This window comes from Prunus dulcis, chromosome 6 (genome assembly GCF_902201215.1).
Source record: "Prunus dulcis chromosome 6, ALMONDv2, whole genome shotgun sequence".
Taxonomy (NCBI): Eukaryota; Viridiplantae; Streptophyta; class Magnoliopsida; order Rosales; family Rosaceae; genus Prunus; species Prunus dulcis.
This window is the reverse complement of record NC_047655.1, coordinates 22,729,937-22,741,482: the sequence shown is the minus strand read 5'-3', so window position 1 is coordinate 22,741,482 and position 11,546 is coordinate 22,729,937. Positions and strand designations below refer to the sequence as shown.

The window sequence follows — 11,546 nt, the reverse complement described above, 5'->3', positions numbered from 1 at the left end:
GTGTTTGACGTTTAATTAATTGTTGTTATTTATCATATTTTGAAGGGAATTTTATAAGGGAGAAAGAGAAAGATAATGTGGGGAATGTAAAAGATTAAAAAGGGTAAAATTGGAAAATTGGAAAATTTTATTGGGTTTAAAATTAGGGAGGAAGTTTACTATTGTGGTAGATGATAATTTAATTTTACATAATCTAGATAAGATTAATGACTATAATATAGTATCCAATTTTACAATAATGTAATTAAAAAACTTTAAAATTACACACATTGACACTCCAATATTTTAACAAATTTATTTCAAGCAAATCACAGAACGCCACATGTCCGACGACCCAACTCCGGCCGCGACCAACCGCCGATCACCCATCGCCATCACCACCGCAGGTCGCCAGTCCCTGCCAGAGGTGCTATTTTTATGTTACTCTTATTTTGGTACATTTAGTTTTATAGATAGAAACTACAAAATAATTTTTATTTTTATGTTACTATTATATTTGTGTTTTTATGTTTATATAATAGAATTTGCAACACTTATATGTTTTTTACAACAAAATAATCAATTAATACATTAGTTATATATGAAATTAATTGCTAAGAAAATTGAGAAAGAAGAAAAAAATAAATAACAATACAAAAGAATAAGGTGAAATACTAGTAGATATAGTGTAGTTTAATTTTGTACTTTAATAAATAAATAAAATATTTAATTAAAAACGCTACGTGCCACTCAATAAAAGTTAAACTATAAATAAAATTAAAATCCAAGATAAGCAAAAAGTGTGGCCTAGCTTTGTTAGTCAAGTGACAATTTGTGCATAATGGAAGTTGTGGGTTGGAATCCTACATATGGCATGGTGTTTTGTCTAAATTTTTAATTATTAATCTAAGTAAAGGTAGTGGCCGGTGGGTGTCTGGCCTAAAGTTGATGGGAGTTCGGGCTGCGGCGGTAGTACATGTTATGGCGGTGCATTCTTAACCTAAAAGCGGCAAAATAGTCTTTTCCCTTATAAATTTAAATGGGCCCATTCAATTTTGGCCTCCTTCTTTATTGGCCTATTATAAAAGAAAATTCAAGAAAGCGGTGCAATTACGTACTCACAAAACAATCAACAAAGTATCAAACGCTCATTAACCACTTGCCCAATTATTTAATCATAAAGTAAATAACAACTTCTCAAAACATATAATCCATATCCTTTCTTAAAATGCATGGTAATTTAATCGTTAAAAATAATGCTAATTCAAAACAAAATTCACTCACAAAAAGTCTGAAGCTGCGTGACCATGAGAGGGTCTTGCTTGCTGAGTACGCTGAGCCGGAGTACCTATCGAAGAATACGAGGACTAGATTAAATAAAATACTTCGAACGAGAACTTTAAGAACAAACTCCTAGTTTTCCCAGGACTCAAGTGTGTGTGCGTCGAACAGGAAGTTTATAAGGTCCAACTACGTGTTTCGAAAGGTGAAATAACCTCGGACCGAGTGGTGAAACTTCCCAAATTTGGTCAATCGAGACCGCGAGGCCCATGACCACCGATTTCTGATATGAAAGTTCCAATGGGTTCAACAAGGTTTATTAAACACGTTCTGCAAGTTTGGTCTCGATCTAGTGGTCGGATCACTCTCGACCTCCGATTGGACAGTTACCATTTTACATAATGTTTGAATCATTGATTCGGAGTATCCGAGACTCCAATTCTCGATCTGTGAGTTCTTACATGATCCTAGACGTACAGAAAACATCTGTGAGTTCTTACATGATCCTAGACGTACAGAGAACAACATACTTAGAAATAGAGTCGATCCAACGGTCTGAACATATAAAACCCGGATATCGCCTAATAGGCGTAAATCCGTTCGACCGTCAAACGATAACCAAATTCGAATCCGAGTATATCATCATGCTTGGGACGACATGGAGAATATTTTAAAACAAAATGGGCCACCACACAATGGCCCCACGGGCCGCCACACACGCTTCTTGAGAAAATTCCGGCAACGTGAAAATTCTTGAAACACCCTACAATACTTATACCTATGTGTTCGTGACAACTAGGGGAGCAACTTTTGGTCTTAGGCCACGGCCAAAAAGTGGTAGAACTTGCCGGAAAAATTCAGTCAAAATTTGTCAAAATTTAGATCCTAAATTGAGCTTCAAAATTGATTATAACCAACCCAACCATCAGCTAGATCACATTGAATAGTTAAAGAAACATACATGGATCGACAAATTTCATCGTCAGAGTAATTAGAAACAATGCCAGAAAATTTCGACGAAAACTTGCCTGTTTTGAGCATCGCTGGCAAGGGAGGGTCTAGGCTCATCGGAGAAGGGGATGATTGGAGAGAGGGAGCCGGGCCGGTACTTTTGGAGGTGGTTTCATGACCAACGATGGTCAGAGGAGAGAGCTGCCGGCCAAATAGCGACTGGCTGTGCAAAACCACGAGGGGAGAGAGAGAGAGAGAGAGAGAGAGAGAGGAGGAGGAGGAGAGAGACGCATGAGAGAGGGACTAAGCTGGGTTTTTAAAGTTTTGACTTTGAAATATTTACGGTTGTGCCACTGCACTTCCGTTGGTCGCAATTTTCTTGGTGAAAACTCCGATTTGAGCCCACTATATGTCTACGAAATCGATGTACTCTACACAATGATGCCACTCAAATTCCAAAAATCCTTATGGATCAAAAAGTGACTATCGTGAACTTACTTGGATGGCAAAATTGTAATTTCACAATTAAATAAATTAAATCCTTTAGATAGATTAAATAAATTGTTAAAATTGGGTTGAGGTGTCATAGTATAGGGGAATCTTCGGAGCCTTGTGTCACAATATAGGGGAATCTTCAGAGCCTTAGAATCTCTCACTATCTTAGTGTCTAGCATGTCCTGGGTATATGGTAGTGGGATTTCTTCCTCGTGAATTTTGGCCCTTGAGCTGATGCCAGATATTCTTTAATTCACCGATGACTAGGTCTCTGAGCTTAGAGGTGATACCATCACTTCCTACTCGGCATCATCAGCTCCGACCGGAGCCTTTCCCTTTTGCAAAGTTCCTTCAAGATGTCCCTTGTGTTGGTCGCCACTTGCTTCGACGTCTCAGCCCCCGTTGACACGGACGAAGTTCCACTAGTATCCTTGGAAACGGTCGGCTAGTGATATTGTAGAATGTCCACCTTTTCTACCAGCTCGGTATGGTTCTCTTATAATATTTTATTCTGTGCGCGGAGGCTGTTGCTGAGATTTTTTATATCTTTTACGGCCTTCAGTATTCGTTTCATCTTCTTCTCCAAATTCTTCAGGTGATTCGACTTCAGCTTCTCCTTTTTTCGCCTCTCGGTGTTTCTCCCAGCTGTACCCAAGGGGGTATTCTTCCTGAGATGCTGATTTTTCAGCATAGCTTCGTTTTGTTTTCGTTTGAGCTCGGTTGGATGAGGGAATGCAACTTCTGTTCGCAAAAATTCCCACATACGGTGCCAAATGTAAACCGGTCATCCTTCTCGTAGAGTAAATGGCTTGAACCTAGGTTAAGGTTAAGGTTAAGGTTTATACTCAATCTCGTGGTAGAGGTACCTCCTGAGATTACCTATACACTTCGAATAGTTATCAGAATATGAGCAAACTGGGGTTTGTCCTAGTCCTCTCCGATGGCTAAGTCAGAAGTAGTTTAGAGATGGAGAAATGGATGTAGGGTTTTTAAGGTGAGAATTTTAATTACCTCTATCCTGTTATAGGTGAAGGGTATTTATAAGGGGAGAATGAGAGATAAAGATCTTTAAGGATGAGATATTTATCTCCCTTCCCCCTCGTGTGACTGGACTATATTAATGACTTTTTCTGATCACCATGATGTCTGACAGGGATTAGGTGGCAAAGCGACACTTAGCTTTGGATGGGAGGCACATTAATTGATCCCTCTCTATCACCAGGCTACTCATCAGGGATCAAATGGTGAAGCGACAACTAGCTTTGGATGTGAAGTACATTAACTGATCTCTTTCCATCACCAACCTGTTGTATCAAACGGATGGAGTGACTGACTTGACAAGGGACTGATCGTGCTTGTTTAACATCAATGCGCCTTTGGTCACACACGGTATCCCAGTGGTCGAATTAGTGTCCGAATGCCCGATCATTAATTCCCAATCTTTCTTGACGTGTTCGACTAGGAGGCCTTTTATCGACACCCGAGGTAGTCCATCTGGTCGGGTCGGTAAAGGGCACCCTACCCCCCTATGGCCACGTGGTGCTCTCTAATACGTCTTTTGCTGAATTGTTGGTCCGCAGCCTCGCCCTGTTAGCCGAGCGTATTAGAGAGCACCACGTGGCGCATTGTTTAACATCAATGCTCCTCTGGTCACACATGGTATCCTAGTGGTTGGATTGGTGTCCGAATGTCGGATCATTAATTCCCACTCTTTCTTGACGGGTTCCGCTAGGAGGCCTTTTATCGACACCCGGGGTAGTCCATCTGGTCAGGTCGATAAAGGGCAACCTACCCCTCCTATGACCACGTGGTGCTCTCTAATACGCTCGGCTCATAGGGCGGGGCCGTGGACCAACAATTCAACAAAGGGCTAAAAAGCTCAGTGATGGTATGAGCTGTTAACAACTGCTATTGGGTTTTTGTCTTTAAATATATATTATGCAGCTCACTTGCCTGGCCACTTTTCTTTAGGTATCAGACAATGAAAGCTTCGATCCATATGAGGTACTTGTGTGTTTGATTTAAGTTGAAATCTATATTTCCATATAGAAATTCTCACATTTCACTAAGTCCATGCTACTCCCATGTTTGTAAATGAATTAATATATCGATTTGGCTAGTTTCGAATTGAAAACATCACTTTTCTTTTTCTCATGGAATGTGGATGTTAGTGCAAGTGTAACCAGCAATTTTTTTTATGTGTAAATCTTTCTTCAGGAATTGTTGAAAGCTCTGATTGGTTTTATAGACGTTGCTGGCCTTTGTTTTGCTTTGACTCAGTTGACCCACGGAAACATCCCAAAAAGTCAAAATCATAAAATTCCAATTTAGATTAATTTTGAAGCTTTTACCATGATAGTGTAGTGCATTTTATAGCATCCTCTTGTTCCCTATTGGCAGGATGGGCTTTTGCTAATTCTGTTCTCCGTAGCGAGTGGGTGCTAGACGGCTAGAATTTACTTGGAATTACTTAGGCCTTGAAGCAAATGCCAATCCGGTTTACACTCGTTTCTTTCTTTTTTGCTGCCGATTGACTATGAAAAATTTAGGAAAAAGTGTGATGTTGAGGATTTGTATGTAGCATTTGAGGAAAATCCAAGATAACCCCCTTATGTATCAGCATTGCAGCTCACGAGGACCCAGGCCAGGGTCGGTATCAAAGTTAATATCCGATTGCATAACTACCCCGAATCCATCATTGCTTTGAAGATTTTAAAAGCTTTTTGCAAGCTTTTGTTTCTTTTTAGCTTTTCATATGCTATATATATTTAGAAGCAGTTGAAGGTCATATTTGGTTTATTCTGAAGACCTAATGTGAATGGGATTTTTTCTTTGTCAAACCATCGAGGAAAACCGAATCCTTTGTGTATTATATGGAGCTTGTTTTCTATTTTGTGTAATTTTCAAAGAAATGAGCAATGCAAGTCTGAAACGTTTCATCAATTTCTTTTGATTTTGTTTCATTTTGTTACAAAGAAAGTTTTTCCCTTGGGCTTGAAGCCCTTCCCAACAACTAAGAAAGCCCACCTTATTGAAAGAATAAAAAATTAAAAATTAAAAAAAATTAAAGAAAGCCCAACAAGAACCCAATCAAACACAAGCTCTAGTAAGTTGTAACCCAACCCAAATTTCTATATTATAATTTTGGTTAATCCTATTAATTTTAGGTTTTTGGTTTCCTGATTTTTGTGGTAATTCTTTTGGAAATCTGTGTAACCAATCCTATTCTTTAAAGGCAATACATATATATAGTCTCCTTCTATTAAGGGATTCTTCAAATAATTTTATTTGAGGGACACCCTTTAGGGTACCCTAAATTTTTTTTCCCAATAATCCAAATAATCTATTTTATAGGTCTTCATTCATAGATCATCCTTACAAAAAATTAGACAAATCGGAAACCGTTTCGACATCCAATTGTGTCTTATAAAATTAATGAACACGGTGCTTCAAGAAAGTACTAAAATTTTTATAACTCAATTGAGTGGTCAAATGATATCGGATTCAAGTGATTTTTTATAGAGATGATCTTTGAATGAGTATTTACAAAATAGACGGTTTGGATTAGTGAAATACAATCTAGAGTGGGGCCTACAAAAGATGTCCCTCAAATAATGAGGGATCCCTCAATAGAAGTTCTCTGTATATATATACAGTCCTCTTCTATTGAGGGATCCCTCAAATAGTTTTATTTGAGGGACGCCCTTTAGGGTACCCTAAAATTTTTTTCCCAATGATCCAAACCATCTATTTTTTAGGTCTTCATTCATAAATCATCCTTACAAAAAATTAGACATATCGGAAACCGTTTCGACATCCAATTGTGTCTTACAAAATCAATGAACACGGTGCTTCAAGAAAATGCAAAATTTCAATAACTTAATTGAGTTGTCAAATGATATCGGATTCAAGTGATTTTTTGTAGAGATGATCTTTGAATGAGTATCTACAAAATAGACAGTTTGGATTAGTGACCTACAATCTGGAGTGGGGCCAACTAAGGGTGTCCCTTAATGGAAGCTCTCTGTATATATAAGGAGTGCAAGTGAATTGTCAAAAAAAGCTTAGGTGATGTTGCTATATTTTTGGGTGACAACTCTTCAATATCTCAACTACGAACTTTCCAGAATGTCAGCCGAATTGCATATACTTCACTCATGATAATATACGCTTAGGATCTGAATTCGATTCTCATGGGCCTTGTGATTTTGGTGTGTATGACGTTACAAGTAAAAAAAAATTAACAAACTTCCAAAGATGGACTACGGTGAAGAAGAGTAGGAAATCTCCGATTTGGATTGTGCCAAGAATTCAGTTGTAAAAAGCTTCTTCTATATCATCTAATTGTTTTAATACCCTATCACTTGAATTTTTTTTAAAAGAAATGTAATAACGGTAGAATTAGAATAAATATAATTGAGCATCTTCAAATTTTCTTGTATTAGTAATTTAATGAATGCCGGTATGGCCCGCCTGCTCCTTGGTCCTGGACTGTAGCAGATCACAATAATGCTACACAAATGTCTGTCATAAGAAGAAGATGCACTGGCATCAAAATTCCAAAATAATTTCCACTTTAATTACAAATTTTATTCCCCATACTTTCGAATTGGCTTAGTTTTGCCATTCCTCAATGTTTAAGTTTATGGCTACATAAATTGCCGGTTGATATACAACTGGAAGTAATTGATCCGAAACAGAGATGACACATCTAGCACTCGCTATGTGAAACCTTCACAAACAATGGCCATTGAAGCTTTAGGACAAGTCAAGACCATCAAAATGCAGAGCCGGTGCCTTTGGTTCTTCCAAGCAGCAGAACATCGTTAGCTTCAAAAAAGTTACCATACAAGAATGTCGCTCTTAGAAGGTACCTAGTCCTACTTGTGACATAAACTGTATAACAATGTTTTCTTCAACCAGTAGGGAAGTGCCTCAATGTCGAGTGTTGCTTCCTCGTCGCATTCAAAACGGATATAAAGCTCGTTTCGCCGTAATTAAGTTGACCAGGAGTCCACTCAAGACCCAGATCATCAGTGAAAACTCCTTCACCTCCCCAATCCAAACTCACAAACCCTGCTTCACATTAAACAACGTATACAAAAGTTATTCTACAAGGAATTTGGTCAAGACTGTTTCAGACTCACACCTTGATCATAATATTTCTTGGCCAAAAGTCACTTTAATTACATATTGATTTGAGGGTTTTCATTGTTATTTATTTGTGGTTTTAAGTTTTTGACTATTACGATATCAATAAGGGCAAGTGATGCCCATATATATAAAGAGAAGGTGAGGCTAAAGTTGAATGACATAGGTGCAGGAACATTTCCTGGAAAGAGTAAAACAACCGAAGAAGGCAAAGTTAAGCAAGGGGGAAAATGCCTTTTTGTTGTTGGTGCAGGGCTGATTGACTGCTGAGAAACAGCCTAGAAAGCCTGCAGGGCTGATTTATTTGTCCCTTTTTCGACTTTAAATCGGGTATTTTCTAATCTCTTTTGATATTACATGTTTGCAATAGTTCAGTACGCCAGGAAAGTAGTAGTAAACAGAGTTTTATGGAACATGCATATTGCTTATGCAAGAAATTTCGTCTTTCCTAGGTTGCATAACTTGTCGATTGTTTTTAATCAAGTGTATTACGCACATTTTGTAATATTTGTGGGCCGATTTCCTAACTTTCATTGCGTGATGATACTAAATATTTGTTGTCACATTTATATTTCCTAACCTTCATCGGGTTTCGGCGTTGGCGGATTGGAAGTTTCCCCTCCCTTTTTCACCCTACATCTCTCCTTCACTTCATTCCAAATCCAAAACAACAGTGCCTCTCCTGGTTTTCTGGCCAATGCAATTCCATTGGCAAGGCTGCCATAAGTTGCCACGTCAGGGTGAAACCCATTGTCTTTGATTCTCTGAATGATTAGGTCATTTTCTTGAAGTTGTTTTACATAGATTATAATTTGATATCATATGTATGGTATATCTTGAACCATTTGCCATTTGCTCTGCGGTTTCCAATTCACCGAAAGCAACAGAAGCCACCACCAGAGGTTAATGATATGATGTGGTAAGCGATGCCTATTATATATAAAGAGAAGGTGAGGCCAAAGTTGGATGACATAGATGTCTCAGGCCAACGTTGGATAATGGGTTTGAATAGAAAAACTCCATCATCACACTCACTAATAATATTACTAAGTTCGTTTAAAATGACATATTTGTCCAATCAAATTACAAACTTCCACAATTTATATTTATATTTATAGAAAAATAGAAAAATAGTTTTAATCTGTAACTAAGGCAGTGAGTAATCAATGAACAAACACGTACATAGATATCAAGTATTACATACACAGAAGTCTATATACTTTCATCTTATCTTATTTATACTTGACTGCAAAAAAACCAAGTAAAAAATGTGATTAGGATAACTCAATGCAGTTTTAACACAGCTCTTAATATCATCCAAACACACTTAAGTATGTATACACAAAGTACAAGCATCTCGTGCCCACGAAGTACGCTCTCAAGCTCCACGGCCCATGGCCTGCTCCCCAGGAGGAATCATAACCAGAACTGGTTGAGCATTGAAACCAGGATGAAGCATCCTGCGACGGATCTCACGACCTTCCTGACAAAGGGCGCATGCATGGCAGAAAACATGAGTCGCAAAATCACAGGCGGTCTCACACTGTTCTTGTTGTACCTCATCTTCCACAAAGCTGCCACAGCATCCACATGACCTATGAAGCGCCTCACAGCTACCCTGCTCATCACCAAAAACCATAAAACCACACATTCAAAACCTCTCCTCAATTCTCTGGTAAGAATATATAAAACAATGCCAAGTATTCACTATGTAAGGCTAACACAACAATGCCAAACATTCACTATGTAAGGCTTTGAGACGGACAACTAAAGTAATGCGTGCAATGATTAGATTCATTGCAAAACCATGCTAAAGAAAGGGACCATGTAAAGTGTAACTGAATCAAAATCATATGCAATGCAAAATATTACAGACATATAAACATAACCAAAATTTAATCTACAAATCAAAACAAAACAGGCTAAGTTTATCTGAATCAAAACCATAAACATTTTGGGAGGAAAAATATAACTTGCCTCTAGGTTGAACTTCCGGCGGATAGCAGTACGGCTAGGATATGAAAACCATGGTGCAAGGCAGTTCCAACCAAAAAAGGTATTACCAATCAGATATAGACCATAGTAAGACAAACAGTGATTTGCAAACGTCCCAGGAGTAGATCCAAGTCTCTCAACATTGCTTCCATACAACACACAAGGAGCCACACTTCCAAGAAGGCCTAGCCAGATCACATCAACGTTAGTATGACAAATGTCGATAACATGTAGGAAAGAACACTGACAAAACATATCCATAAAGAAATATGATCTTATAATCCAGAAGACCTGATTTTCAAGTATTAACCAACAATGTATCCAAACTATTTCATGCGGGTACATAATTGTCATATTTTCCAGTGGGAAAAAAAGTTAGAAATTCCACTAAAGCAAAAGCTGAATGAACAAACAGTCTTGTTTTTAACCACTCATGTTTTCTGAAATTTAGGGATAATATGAATTTGAGTTTTGATAAAATGCTAAGTGGCAAACCATACATTTATAAAAGAAGGGAAAAGTACCAAAAGAAAATAAAAGACACTTCTCAAGACTATGGCTTACAGAAACTCAAAATACAAAACAGGGACAGGCATATGATGAATGAAAAATCATCCAGAACCCTGTGTTGGGTAAATCGTTATATATTCAAAAAGCTATTGCCAATTGTGATTCAATCCAATTAATAACGTATACCAAATTGCATAATGGCACATCTAAAAACAAGTTTTGGGCATTGGGTTCACCCTACCCCTTGGGTCAGTATAGTAATCAACAAGATGCATAATTATTCCAGAAAATGTGAAATATCCCCCTTTGTTTTTTTTTTTTGGTATTAATGATTAAAGGCACAGCAGCATAAACCGTACAAGTATTATATAATAACAAAATACATCTATTCCAAACAATATAGAAATACAGAGTCAAGATTAATCGATTTTGCATCCTGTAAAATTGAGAGGAATTGTTATAAATTAAAAACATGTCATAGTTCTATTCAATGCCACGATCGAGCTAGTTTTACACCATTTCAAATGCCCAAAGGCAATTAAATAATCAGTCACCTAAAATCCAATGAATCAGAGCTACTGAGGGCACAATAGAACATTGAAATTCAAACATCGCACGATGCCAAAATCTTAATTGAAAAATCAAAAAGAAAACTTAACCGAAAAAGAAAATCAGAAAGAAAAAACTTACAAACTTCAAGATCGCTGCTACAGAAATCATCATTACGGCCAAGACATGCAAGAAGGCCGGAGTCCCACTGGGCCCGGCCCATGGGCTCACCCATCACGCTCCCGTGCCCCAACGGCAGCCCATCGGCGGTCCACCCGCAGCCATTACCACCGCCATTCACATGGCCCATCTCTGCCTGAGATTTCTGCGGCGACTGAGTCTCCGGCGAGGCCTTGGCGGGCTTTTCAACATCCTTCTGAGGCTCCTCGAATTGCTGGCTCAGAAGAGGGTTCGATTCCTCGTGGACGTTGCTCTCCCTGTTGTTGATCGCCATAATTGATCGCAGAGAGAAATCAGAAACCCTAAAATTTGAATCGCAGAGAGAGAGAGAGAGAGAGAGAGAGAGAGAGGGATTGAATTTTGAAACCCTAAAATTGAATCGAGAGAAATGGAAGGGGGAGAAAACGAGGTCTCTTTCTGTCTCAGAGTCGTTTGTAGCTACAAGCAAACCGCGT

At 38.3% G+C, this 11,546-nt stretch overlaps 1 protein-coding gene across 1 annotated transcript; it reads right to left on the bottom strand.

The window, feature by feature from the left end:
• Positions 1 to 9,017: 9,017 nt before the first annotated feature.
• Positions 9,018 to 11,546, bottom strand: LOC117630661 (cell number regulator 8). The gene is made up of 3 exons (XM_034363361.1): positions 11,053 to 11,546; positions 9,835 to 10,037; positions 9,018 to 9,475 (listed from the first exon to the last, which is right to left on the bottom strand). The coding sequence occupies exons 1-3, from the start codon at positions 11,363 to 11,365 to the stop codon at positions 9,236 to 9,238; spliced, it is 756 nt and encodes a 251-aa protein (XP_034219252.1). The 5' UTR covers positions 11,366 to 11,546; the 3' UTR covers positions 9,018 to 9,235.

Excerpts from the sequence above, each read along its gene's own strand:
- LOC117630661 (XM_034363361.1), bottom strand. The coding sequence starts at position 11,365 with ATGGCGATCAACAACAGGGAGAGCAACGTCCACGAGGAATCGAACCCT. Across the intron at positions 10,038-11,052 it reads TAGCAGCGATCTTGAAGTTT|GCCTTCTTGGAAGTGTGGCT; the intron begins GTAAGTTTTTTC and ends TGATCTGGCTAG. Across the intron at positions 9,476-9,834 it reads GCCGGAAGTTCAACCTAGAG|GGTAGCTGTGAGGCGCTTCA; the intron begins GCAAGTTATATT and ends GGTGATGAGCAG.